General features: G+C 42.3%; 1 protein-coding gene across 1 annotated transcript in view; it reads right to left on the reverse strand.

Moving 5' to 3' along the window:
* ptprn2 (protein tyrosine phosphatase receptor type N2) overlaps positions 1 to 14,252 on the reverse strand; it is a 128,159-nt gene that overhangs the window by 73,872 nt on the left and 40,035 nt on the right. The window contains exon 10 of the mRNA XM_084339797.1: positions 8,079 to 8,158. Coding sequence (XP_084195923.1) covers positions 8,079 to 8,158 — 80 coding nt within the window. The remainder of the gene's footprint in view (positions 1 to 8,078; positions 8,159 to 14,252) is intronic.

A 14,252-nucleotide genomic window follows, 5' to 3' on the forward strand; every position in this document is an offset into this window, starting at 1 on the left:
CTTACAGATGCAAAGTGTTACTTATGGGTTTAGACGTCAGCACAAATGTATTCATAACATTTTCGGGAAGTTGGATTTTTATCAAAACAATCTGTTGATTCAATCTGAAAAATGCTCGGTATTGATGAATTGAGAAAGGACCATAATACCACAGCATGATGCTTTGACACACTTCACATTTAGACATATTGCCGCATTCCTTTCTTAATCCATGTCTTTTTCATTTCAATGCTTTTTGTCTTTCCTCCAAAGAAACAATGCATATTCAATTTTTGTTTACGAACTCGGGGTCTCTCCGGGTGTCTGAGAAAGGTTGCTCCGTTGTTCCAATTTGCGTTGCGTTTCACCCCCTACTCATTAATCTCCCCTCCATTCGCTGATAGCTTCGTTTCGTCCACTAGAAATCGCTTTCAATTATTCATGCCTATTTTCCACAAATACCTTGGAGATGGAATTAGCAAACAAACAATGCCAGGCGACACTAATCCTCGTCTACAGCAAAGATCCTTTAATGCACTAGAGATCTGGCCGGCTGTTGACAGGCACCTGTTACTGTCTTCAGCTGCTTCGCAACAGCAGTGTTGACACAGTAAATATGTTTACAGGAGCAGTGCAGCCCTGACCCTACACCGAGGTGCAGGGATAATACTGAAGGAAAGGAGAGAGGAATAACTAAGTGCAGGAGAGCATGGAGAACGGAAAGGAGCACGACTGAGAAGGATAAACAGGATAAACAGGATAAAGGGGAGTGTAAGACACAGCCCAATTCATCGGGCGGAACATTCTCGCCTCCTCAACACAATAGCAAACGTTTCCACAGTCGCTGATGAAAGCTCACTAGAAAATGGATGTTTTAGACTGATTTCCAGGAGCCAGAACGCCCTGTTCGAGCATTTTTAATAGCTGCCTTTGACAATTTTGAGATATTTTCTCATCCTGGAGGCACAAGAAGAGAAAAAAAAAAAAACACAGGATGAAGAATTTGGATGACCTTGGAATTAAAAAGACATCTGACATCCGGGTGGAGACAAAAAGTTTTCACCAAAACAAGGCAAAACGTTTAGCAGTTTGCTGTGAGTCACACAACTCTGGTTATCTAGCATCCTGCAGCAATCAAACACACACACACACACACACACACACACACACAAATGCATGCATGTGTGGAGTGAATAAATTGTAGTTTACCTATTGCAACAGACAGCGGAAGGTTTCTGAGATCAACAATGCATAAATGTTAAGGAAGACAAAAAAGTGAGATGTGTCATATCGAATAAGAATCATCGCTTGTGTGTGTGTGTGTGTGTGTGTGTGTGTGTGTGTGTGTGTGTGTGCCCTCTAGCAGACGGGAAGATGATGCAAGGGAGCCTGGCAGGGTACTACAGAGACTGAAAGAAGATAGTGAGACTGACGGTTTAGACGACTGAGAGCTGGGCTTGTAGCTGGATGACACACACACACACACACTTTCTCACACTTTCTCACACACACGCACAGAGCCAGGGGCGACGGAGGAGAAGAGACTGGGGAAGACTTTGATCACCGAACTGAGCACATTCGAGCACTCAACCAGAGAGGGCAGTCAGTGATGAGGAGGAGAGTGCCCAGGGAGAGAGAAGGGGGGAAAAAGAAGGAGGAAGAGGGTGGAAGGAAGAGAGGGAGAGGAGTCGGGTTGTTTTCTGACCTCTACGCTCATTGATACAGATGTTAAGGCACGAACACACAGACGATCAGGCATCCGACACAGAGCTCCGAAAACAGGTTTTCTTGACATGTTTCCCGATCGTCTAAACCCTCGCTGACAAAACTAATTTCATTTCGGCCGTGTGAACGCTGTGTCCGGACATAAGCATATTGAAAGCGGTGGCAACATCCAGAGAATTTAATTCACACTTATTCCTTCAGCCTCTGGCGGCTTGCTGACTTCCGAATGGTAAATATTACGATATCAAGACGAAAAACCTGTGTCACATAGGAATCCCAGCGGCTTATGTTAGCTTTACAAACAGTATATGTCCGAAAACAGGCGGCCATAGCACAACAGATACGTCCTCCACGCCTGAGATGCAGGTGGATAAACCATTGTGCTGTTTGCGAAGAGAGCAGGTAATTATCGTTGGCATTTTGACAAGTGTTTGCCAGAGTGAAGGTCAACTCTGTCTGCGTGGGAGATCTATGCTAATCTGCTCAGCTGGAAAAGACTACCACTCACCACTCAAATGGTAGCTAGCACCATTATGCAGCCACAGCTACCGTGTTTTCACTTTAGAGTTGTCTGCATGGGTGTGTGTGTCTGAGAGAGAGGGAGTGTGTGTTTGTGTGTGGCTGCAAGCAGATCAGAGAGAGTACCAGGCCTTCCCACAGAGAAGAGAGAGCAGACAGACAGATAGACAGACTCAGGCAGACAGACAGAGACAAATGGAGTAAGATAGAAGAGGAACCCAGTTATATTTAGGCCGGCTCTCTTATGTTTTTAGAACAAAACGATAGACACAGTGTGGGCGGAGTACTCTTCACATCTGCCCACAAAAGTCTCTCCTCTTGGCTCTCAGGCAAACTTCTCATTAAGTGCGATTCCAGCCATCTGTTTTTATGCAAATCCTCAATTTGAGGATGAAAAAAACATGAGTGGAAACACCGGAAATTTTTAAAAAAGAAAACGTTTTCATGCTCGGCTGAAATTGAAAAGTCTATGCACGGATGAAACGGAAACCGACTTGGTGAATAAGTCATGATGTACATGAAGCATGTGACATAAATGTCCGCTGAAGCTTCTGCTGCACTGAGGAGATGAAAAATTGCAGCAGATTTTGGTGGAGCTATGAGGAGATCATGGGAACCATCCTCAAACAATACATATATATTTCCATCATGCATTTTATTTTCTTCTGCAATGGTTTAAAGGTATAATTTGTAAGAAATGGCCAGAATTTGAAGGTAGCCCCTTTGCTGTAGCCATCTTTGGCTATAGCAAATAGTTATAGCTAGTGAAGCTAAATGGCCCTATAAGCTGACAGGTCACTGTCGGCACTACAGTCTAGGATGAGGACTCGGTCAACCAGCCTCCCAGTGAACACTGCTGGATACCATACTGGGACTGAACACAGTCTCTGAGACTGACAGATACACGTTTGAAGACAGGGGATATTGTACAGAGGCGATTTACGGCGCTCCTATTCTGATCAGGACTATGACTCCAGGGACGAGATGATACAGCAAGCCCGGACAGGAGAGGCGTGAAGGGGCAGAGAAGCGAGAGAGAATCAGGCATCAAATGTGGACAAAACTGGTGTGTAGAGCTGGAATATTTTGACTTCTTACTCTGTGATTTTAGTATTTATTTCGACTGAACCAGAAGTGATTTGGAAAGACAAACCGAGACTGTTTTGGTGAGTTTTATTTTTGTTTGTCGAGTTTGAATGAAGCGTGTTTTTATGATAATAAGGCAATTAAGCTGACTTTTTGGACTTTATAATGAACTTGCCACTTTTACATCTCAGCTAAAACTACTGGAGGTATCAGACTATCGCCTCACAAAGTGGTATAAGCAGACAGGAGAGGCCATGGCTAGCTGGATAACGTAACCCAACTGGAAAATTTGTGCCACTAACTGTTAATCTTGATGCGCCCAAGTCCTTATATTCCAGTAGTGGATGGAAACACACATCAATTCACATTTTGCTTTGAGGATTTTCTGTAAATTTGGTTCGACTTCATGCAGCTTTAGATGGAAACCTTCCTACTTTCTTTCCCCAAAAAATACACAGGAATTTTCTCACCAGCCTTTTCCTTCACACTCTCCTTAGATCTCTTTTCGGCTGTCACTGTGTGTGTGTGTGTGTGTGTGTGTGTGTGTGTGTGTGTGTGTGTGTGTGTGTGTGTGTGTGTGTGTGCGTGTGTGTGTGTGTGTGTGTGTGTGTGTGTGCGTGTGTGTGTGTGTGTGCGTGCGTGTGCGTGTGAGACAGGGAGATAGACAGAAGCAGAGGCAGGAACATGGGGGCAGACATTGTCTACGTCCACATCTCTGCGTGTCTCCCTCGGGTGACAGCCGTGTGTCAGGGTCTCTGCTCTCTGGTCCAGATGGCCCAGCCAGTTGCTCCCAGGGTCCCCAGGCTCCCAGCGCTCATTGACCAGGGCCGGGGTTCTCACGGCCTGGGGGCCCGCGGACTCATTGCTGTAGCCTGGCCTCTGGGGCCTTTGGGGCCTCCGAGGGGCTCCGGGGTCGCCCAGCCGTGACAGCCAAGACAATAGGAGTGTCCTCACCCAGCTCCCACCCACCACCTACTACCCTCTCTTAACACACACATATACACACTTGCTCACCATGGCGTTTGGCCTGGTCATCCTTGACCACAGTTGGCAGACAGTCGAGTCACCAGGTATCAATTTTCATATCAAACACTCACAGAACCTGCTGAGCAATTAAATGACATGATATAACAACCAAAACTGTCATTATAAAGCTGGAAAATCAAGCGTAATTATCATAAAAGTGGTGGAACACGATCTGGAGGATGATCGATTAAAACGTATCTATATCATCAATTAAAAAAATACCGACGGGACATAATTATAGACACTTCACAAAGCAAAAACACCCTTCCTACACATGAATCCACCTACTCGCTGTGAAGTGCACAAACATGCAAGAGGCAAAACAGGGAGTGGATCAAATCCATCATCAGCTACAAAATGTTGCTTTACAGTGAGCAAAAGCAACTCTGGCAGATCCAATTTCCCCCAACTGAAGGTGATTTACATGTTTAGAAATCACGTCGAGAGATTGAGCGCGAGCAAGAAGGCAAAAAAGGAGAGTTCTAAACAACACATTTCAACATTGGTTTTAACAGCTTGGCTGCCACTTCATCAAATATTGAATAAATCATTTTCTTGGCACAGCATGAACACAGCTGCAAAAAAAAAAAAGAGAGAGAGAGAGCGAGAAAAAAAACAAAAAAATCACACACACAAACATGCACACATCCGCACACGCGCACACAAACACGGACACACAGAATGCCTTGTAGTTTTGATAAAGCAGCAGCTTTCTCTTTTGTTTTGCAGCCGAGCAGGGATTAGGCAGTGCGGGTCTTTGTCCTGCGGTTTTCCAGTTGAGCAGAACACAAGAGCCTCTACCTCCACTAATACAGTCAGACCTCCCAGCAGGCCTTTCACCACACAGCCGCTAAGAACCTGCTGCCCAAAAGATGCTTTTCAATGAGTTATCAAATCTCCTCTATACTGTCCATGCCTTTCAACCGAGTCTCTTTGTCTATTCTTTGTCTATTGAACACATCAAATAGAAGTGATGGGCAGATAGATGGACAGCAGAATGTAGCAGAGGCATGTTAACCTCCTCCAGACGCTGCAGAGTACAGTCATGGTAACGGTTAAGGTTTAATATATATACTGTTGCATCAGAATCTACAGTATGTGCAAGTACATATACAGTCCAGTAAGATTTGAAAACTGACAAAAGACATTTACAGTAGTGCAATATCACAAGTAGATTTCAAACAGGGAAATAAATCCAGTACATTTTTGATAGCATACATGAAAAACATCTGCAGCCTGAAGCTTCTCAAATGTGAAGATATGCCGCTTTTCCAGATTTCAAATAATCTGATATCTTTTCAGGTTTTGGGCTCTTGGTCGGACAAAACAAGACAGACAGTTGAACTCAGAACTTGTGACGGGTAGCTAGTTGCATCTTAAGCAGCGCTGAAACAATCAGTCAACAGGACAATTTGTCTTGAAATGCCCTTCCCTAAAAGATATTTGAACACTTGAACATTTTTAAACCGTGCAGGTGCAGTCTGTTTTAGGTTTAAGCCACTGCGATTGGCTGATATCTTTTCCGGTTTGGCTGCGATTAAGTCCGTGATTGTTTTTTAGGGGGAAGGGGTGGGATATGTGTCACACAACCGCCATCTCTGGCGTTACCAGGTTTTCTATTCAAAATGCTTTGAGTGGCTTGTCTCCTCTATAATGTCTCTGATTTAATCAATTGGATGGAGGTTTGGTTAAGGTTAGGGAAAGGTCGTCATTTTGGTTATATCTTAAAAAAAAAATCAGACTAAATTTGATCTTTAGGATGCTGGGTTGCTTCATGACATCTACTCCTACAGCTGCTATAAATACACTCGCTGAATTACGACTTACTTGGTTATTAATCAGCTATAAAGAAGCATATGTATGATGAATCTTCTCCAGCAATCTAAACTTTTAGGTTTCCTAGTTTAATGACTGCTATAAAGCCTGCTGTGCCGGCTCTCAGCAGCAGGTTGAGCACAGAATCCAGCAGGGGTTTTGATGAGTTCATTAAGAGGCCGTGTCATTTATGCACAGTCACACATGAGGCAATGGTCAGCCAGGATTACCCAGGTGGCCACTGCATGTGGGTGTCAGTTTGATTTTCAGACTCCTTAAACCATGCTGCTACTGCACAATCTGGTCACCACTTTGAAACTGCTATGCATGTTGTACTGAATTCAATGTCATGCATGCGTATTTGGAGTTGTAACATAGCTAGAAAAGGAGAGTTTCTGCATTCACATCACATTTGACACGCGTTTTTAAAAATCAGGAGGACAGTGGGAATTACACTTCACACTGTGGTGGAAATAAAAGGGAGGGAGCAAGGTAGGAGGGGGCGCGGGAGATAAAGCCCAAGCGGGATTTGATCTAAGGTCAGTGGAGGCACACATGTAGCTCCAAAGACTGAGGATTTAACCACTCTGCTATCTCCAGGCGCCATTTTTTACGTTTTTAATACATTTCAGAGTCAGTTGGGATTGAACGACGACGGCGATGCATCCGAACCATAAGTGGTTTGATAATCGGCTTCGGTCGCCTTCTACAAATCACTATTCAGGTGGGCTGTATTCATAATTCATCAACATGGGTCAGGCTGATGATCATGTTGACTTAACATTTGGTCTGACATTTCAGCCGTGCTCATGCCTGTCATTAGCTCTCGCCACACGCCACCTCATCAAAGTCAGTCACACAAGATAGGAGGTGAAAAAAGGAGATGAAGGAGGAGAAGAGGGATGGAAAATACAGGACGATATGATACAGTAGGAGAAGAAGTGAACCTACAGCGGCTGTAATATTTGCTCATTTGATCATTTTTGTTAAACAAACGTTGCAAAAGTGGGGCGACAGACACACACCGTAATCCAACGAGCACACACGTACAAAACCTCACACTCTGAACCACTGAACCAGAGCTCAACCCGCGGCCCAGCCTTTCTTGCGGTAAATCTGTATCATCAGCCATCATCCAGCACGTCCCTGATAGGAAACGAGTTGGTGCCAAAAAATGTCGCTGCGCTGAAAAACTGGAGCAGCAACACATTTCAGCCAATAACAACACCACCATGTTGATTCCAGTGGGGTGATATTGGATGATATTGACTGTTGGGAGTATTGCTGGGCTTCTCAAAGTCATTTCCGACCAAAGCAAGGACATCGACACACACATCTAACACACATCTCACCCACACACACACACGCACACACACCGCAGCCGGGCAGATCGGAGTGCAGACAATGAACAGGGGAGCGGAGGCAGTGCATATTGACAACCCTCCTTTCTGTTGGTGACAGCTCTCCATCAGTCTACATCAAACAAGTGCATACGTACACACACACAGAGGAGGATACACTCTAAGTGATTGGCTGGTGCAGACCTGTTTCAACCTGTCAGGCTGTTGGACATAATAGAAGACCAAATAAACTATCCTGTACACTGTATGTGAGTGTGTAATGTGTGTGTGTGTGTGTGTGTAGACGGGAGGAGCGTGCACACTAGACTCATCATCTCAGTAATTGATGGTCATCTGTCATTGCACACTGTTGATAATCTTCTTTGGGACAGGGGTTTGTCTGAACAAGATGAACACCAGTCTATCTACTGTATCTGGAGAGACTAATCTGTGTTCTCATTTACTGAAGCACAGACGGTGACAGAGTGGTCTGGCGAGTGAAAATGAGATGAATCGCAATGAAGGTTGTCAACAGGATTATTGTGTGATAGAGGCGATAGAAGAAAAAAAATATGAACTTGGCCTTACCCGCAACTTGAACCAGATCTGCCGTGGACACATTTTTGGGGTTGGGGCCGAGCCTGAAAGTCAACGCTGGACCCAACACACTGCAGAGAAACAACAGAGAACGAGAAAAATGAGCAGGTGTACTTACAGTAAAGGAATAGTTTGACATGTGGCAAAGGTGCTTATTTGCTTTCATATATAGACGTTAGGTAAGTCTTGTCTTCATGCTAAGCTGCGCTAACCAGCTGCTCTCTGTAGCTTCACTTGATAGTTCAGGTTTATTTCATTTATATACCACTTTAAAAACAAAGTACTGAACAAAAACAGACTTATGTATATGGTAAGGCAAGATTAAATCAGAAGCAGGAAAGCATAACATAGCAAATGTTAAGGAACTACAACAGTTTAATCATAATATAAAACCCAATGAATGTGAAAAATGATGTTATGACATTTGGTATAAATCTCTCTGTTTCAAAAAATGTCAAACTTAGTGCTTTAAGGTATGTTCAGCCTCAAATGTGTCTGAATAATGAGAAGTGAAGCTGGAAAATACCAGATGCCGAATTTCATGAAGTCTTCTTCCCTTTTCAGTTTGAATTTGGCCAAAGACCAAGGTACAGTGATCAGCGGAGCACCTTGTTTTCTTCACACCTACAGTAACCTGCCTGTACTCCCTGTGCCTATATCCTCCTCTGTCTGGTCAGGAGTCAGCAACGGACTTCTCTCCCTGAAGCAGAATAAATATCTGAGGTCCCCGAGGTTGGCCATGAAATAAAAAATCTAACAACCCTAGCAGACTCTGTAAGAACTCCCAGCAGTGACCAGGAAAACAACGTATTTAACTGCATATTTGGTATCAAAAGAAGAAATCACACTCATGTCAGTACACATGAGTGTGATTTCTGCTTTGATACTCGCCTAAAATCACAAATCTTTTACAAAAGGCTCAGAGGAGCATTTTTGACAGCTAGAAGAACAAATAAACAGTGACTTCGCAGTCCTGGGGAGGGCTGTCTTTCAAAAAAAGGTTTCAACAAAGCAGCAATGTGCGTGTCATCCCCCACGAATGATGAAGACCCTGTCGGGGCCAATCAGTAATAAACATGGCACCTTGTTTTGAGCTGTAATTGTCGTTCCCCAATGGGCCAATCAGGGTAATTCTGAATGCTGGAATAAAGCAGCGAGATCACTTTCCTCAAGTTTTGTCAAAATCAAAATTAAATCAGTCGTTTCTGAGATACTGATGATGAACATATGGTGTGAGTGAGCTGATGATCAATGCAGGAGTCAGTTACATCATTCTCCCAAGTCGTAGGAGAAAACCAAACAGGCCATTTAGTGAATGAGCAGTGAGATCCACACTGCATCTTATCAAGTGCCTTTACTCTTTTCTTCGGTCCCAAATGCCTCATTTTCTTAAACATGTTCAAAATCTCCCAATGAGTTTGCCAAATTTCAACCTGTCTTCAGTTCAAATCAGCTTTTTAGAACAAATCTGTGTCTAAAGCAGCCTTTTCTGCCCTGTTGTGGAAAATTGTTTTTACAAAGTGATTTGTGTTTGAAACAGGTTGTTATAATCGTTAAGAACTGGCAGATTTAGTCTCTTCTTTGTAAGAAAACAAGACTTTTGGGCTCAATAAAAGACGCATTTTACCTCATAAAATGTCATTTTTTGCAGTAAATCCCTCCTTTAAAAGACTCATAACTGTGATTTAACGTGTTTAAGCCCATTTACTGCAAGTAAACATCACAGCTGATGCTGCGTTTGAGATTTTAGGCATGGTTTTCCAGTTATTCCAGGTAGCCATTGATTTCCATTAATTTTGATTCATAACATTTTTTTTGTTAAATTACTGTTATAACAAGATTTCAATGCATCAAACTTGGAATAATAAATGTAAGATGAATTACAAGACTCCAACAAGTATCTGCTAGATTTTCATACATGGAAATGAATGGAAACCAATGGCTGCAGAGTATATATTATATGTTTTTTTTTTTTTTTTTTTTTTTTTGCCTTTTGGCAGCAGCAGAAACAAGCTGTAAACACAACACTGACATATCATCACCTTGTGAAATTGTTGGCAGTTAGCAAACAGTTCACCATTCGAACATTGAGCAGTTATGGAGCAACACTATTTTTCATGTGGAGTCAAGTTTTTGTCAACCTTACAAATGCAAATCCAATATTCACAGCTATATTCATAGCTGCTAACTGTGTCTGTCTGCTGGTCGGTGCTGAGTTATAGACCAGATTCACACAGCAGCCATTTTCCCCTGATATCAAAAATGTACTCTTTGATTACATCCAGTGCAGTACAGTACATTTCACTTCCAGCCTTAAATAAATGTGTCCAAGATATGTGTTGATATTTCAGAATTAAATTATGTTTTTGCTATAGTATCATGTAACACTATCAAACAATAACGTTAAGCTAACGTGTTATCAAATATGTTGTTTTGCTTTGAAATATGGTCTGATGCCCCACCAGATTTCAACTTTTCATTTAATTTCTGATCAATCTAGAAGCTTTTAAATGATAACAATTACGCAACTTGCAACCTGGAACACAACAACATGACATTTGAGCTTCCCACCCTGAGGATTATGGCTGCCATGTGAATATAGTCAATGGAAGAATGAAACAAATTCACACGTAGTCGATCTATGCACCCTGGAGAAGGTAGGCGAACATTCAAAGCCGTACCTTTCTTTTTAATTTGGAAAAATTAAAAGGTACATGAATATAAGGAGAAATATTCATCTATGTCACATTTTATAAATGAATGCCTACATTTATTATCAATGATCTTTGGTGCATTAAATGGCGAATCAATTAATTTATTGAGCCATTAATGTATTTATTCACATAACATTTATTTTTGATTTTGGCAGTGTCAGTCCTCCATACTGAACGAGCAGTGTACAGTGGATATCAAGAGCTTTTACACCAAAACTGCTGCCACAAGAGTGTGTTAGCAACAACATTTTTGCAAGATTACAATCTTTTTTTTTATATTGGATAAAATCACTGTGTGTATGTGAAAAACGATTGCTTGTATTGACGATCCTTTACATTTCATCAAAGTTAAATAGTGGTTTCTGAGATCATTTTCATGGTAGATGCAATAATCAACTGATAAATGGATGGATAGATGGATGAAGGCCTATAGTTAGCCCTCAGTTTCTATAGGAATTAGCTAATATGGATGCACATGGTGGGTTGAGATGTAACAGTTAAGTCCAGGGGAGTGTACATACATTTATATCATTTATAGTGTACTTGTGCAGAGTGTACGACAGAGAGGGAGATTCATCAGACTGCCAGAGTGCCGTGACCCAGACCCACTCACCATCAGTCAGCCCGCTATGCAGGCAGATACACTCACTCGGCCAGGGGCAATATATGAGCCGATACTGCCAGACAGACGGACCCAACCATGCACCGATGCATTTGTGAACATGATCACACACATACACCCACACACGGCTCTGAAAGGAAATATGTCCTTCTCTAATGCCTTCACCTGGGCTCTGTTTGCTCTCGTAAATGTCAATATTTCCACAATCTTTACCCCTGCCTCCATCCTCCCTGGCTGGATGTACTCTGCTGGAGATCTCGATGCATCTAAAATTGAACTGACGCGATTCTTTTTTTTTTCTCTCTTCCAAGCTGCACAAGCCCTATTTAAATAAACTGTGGGTGAAAAAAACACTACCACAGTTGGAAGATGAAGTTAAGATAGATAAGATATCTGGAGAAGTCCACACTGTCTCCTGTGTTATCGAATGTGTAAGCTTGGACTTGGTATTAGCTCTGCTGCTGGGACATGATGAGTGTGTGTGTGCAGCCTGGTTGGCGGGATTATTGGCACGGCGTGTTTGTGTGTGTGAGGATTGGACTTGTGAGTGTGTATCCCACTCCCCCTAGTGTTTCTAACGAGCAAAACACTTACGTCATCTGAAAGAGGCTCATATCATCTCCGGCTCATCATCATCCAAAACATTTCAGATCTCTTTTGAACGGGGGAATATTCTGTGCTGATTACTGTAGCAGCAGACTCGAGCATAATTGTGTGCAGCGTCGGAAAAAATCTCAACAACATCGAAAACCTTCAGCCTCCTCTTCTCATATTCTCTGTCTGAAATTCCCCTCCGCCTCGCCTGTTGTCATATTTGAGTATCTCTTCTCCAGTCTTCCTATCAGGGCTCATCAGAGCGAGCGAGAAGCCCCCGAAGCAGGGCGGCGTGCTCTGACCCAGCTCTCGTACTCCAGCAGACTCATATTCAGACAGAGGCTTTCAAACACTCACCTGCCGTGGCCACACAGCAAGAAGCACAATGGGTTTGCATCATGTCCTCCGTCTCGGCTGTTTCTACACGAATGCGCTTTCATTATTTTGTAAAAGGAAAGAGAACGGGGATAAACAAGCTCCAACAAAGAGGACATTTTCTGTATTTGCCTTCTGTATAGCACACTGTTATCAATATGAGGTGTAATATGGTGTGGAGGCTTCATTTAAAGCATCTGTCTGCAGCTTTTACACTGGCTTAACAGCATTAATGCACTGTGATCAGGGAAGGAAGTACTGTACCTCAGTATTCCCATTTCCTTAGAAATATTGTACAATTAAGAAGACTACATTTATTTGACAGCCGTAGTTACTAGTTTCTTTGAGGATTCACATCACTCATTCACATCACTCGTTCAATGAAATCACGCAGCCTAAAGCGGGAGACAGCGAAGAAATGAAGGACGAAGACAGAAGAATTAATGGGAAAATGAACAAATCAAAATAAAACCAAAGTACTGTAGGTAAATAATTTGACAAAAGAAGAGAATAAATAGATGAATAAATAAAAGTCTCTCCTGATATAGCTGTTCTGACCCGTCCCGGTTCCACCGCGAGATGCCCCGTACGAACATTTTTACTTATTTTTCTCTTCTCTTTCCTCAATATTGCTATTTTGTTATTATTGTTATATTGTATATGCAACTTGCACACATGTGCACACACCCACTCATAGTACAATGAACATTTTTTACTGCTGTTTGTATAGACAACTATCTCTGGACTACTTTACACAGAAGAAACCTTAAAAACATGATGTTTCTCAAGCAAGGTCTGGATTCTGAAGGAGCGTCTTATTTCTATGATTTCTGAGAACAAGAATTTTAATTAGCAACGCCTGCTTCACTCAAACTTATGCATATGACTAATAAAGAACTGAACTTATGCAGATTCGATCATCGTGACGTCCTTGGAAAGTGGAAGTAACGCTGAATCTAAAAATATGCGTATCATGTCTGTGTGTTCATATTTGACTCAGTTATGACTCAAGAGAAGGAGTCAAAACTGTGTCAAAGATCCCCCCCGGGGAGGTTTGCCTCGCAGTTTGAAAACCTCTGTGTCAAAGCCTTAAAATACCTTAAAAGAACAGCTTCAAAATCATGTTGACGGTTCAGTGTCTTGTAATAGGGTGAATGGTGTCTCTGTCTCAGCCACTCTGCCTTCCTATCACTTGTTTCTGCACTTTGTAACTTCATTGAGAGGGTCGGATCACAGCGTTACATACATGTTTACTTCAAGATCCAAGTTGTCAACACATAACATTGTTATGATGTCATGAGCTTTGTTTGTAGCCAAATCCCACAAAATGGCAATTTCTACTTAATGTTGCTTTAATGCATCAGTTAGGCTGGGTCATAATTAATGTCATAATATTATTAATGTTTGTAAAAAAGATATAAAATGTACGCAAAATCACAGCGTGCATCTATTCACAGACGAGAGGCTCATGCTCGTGACTATAACGTTAGCTAGCTTGGGAAGCTTAGCTAGCCCCTCCTCTGTGAGTAGATGCAACGCTTCCTTTTTTTGCGGTGATACAGTTTATGGGTGTAGTTTGTCAGAAAGAAAACAGTCCTGAGTAATCGGTTCATGATTTCTCTAAAGAGACACTGCTGTTGAGTTTTTCAGATGTTTTGTTTTTGTCTTTTTTTTGGCACTTTAAGCACCACGAGCCAAGTGCCATCTAGTGCCATTGTACTCCAGAGAAAGGCAGAAAATCTCTTCTGCCAATTTCACCAAATCCAGGCAACTCACACCATAACGGTCTGGATGGATAAATAGCACTACAGGTAAGAGGCTAAATATATTTTAGATTTTGGGGCTGAACTGTCCCTTTAA

The sequence above is a fragment of the Pagrus pagrus genome (genome assembly GCF_965226575.1).
Source record: "Pagrus pagrus genome assembly, chromosome: 20".
Taxonomy (NCBI): Eukaryota; Metazoa; Chordata; class Actinopteri; order Spariformes; family Sparidae; genus Pagrus; species Pagrus pagrus.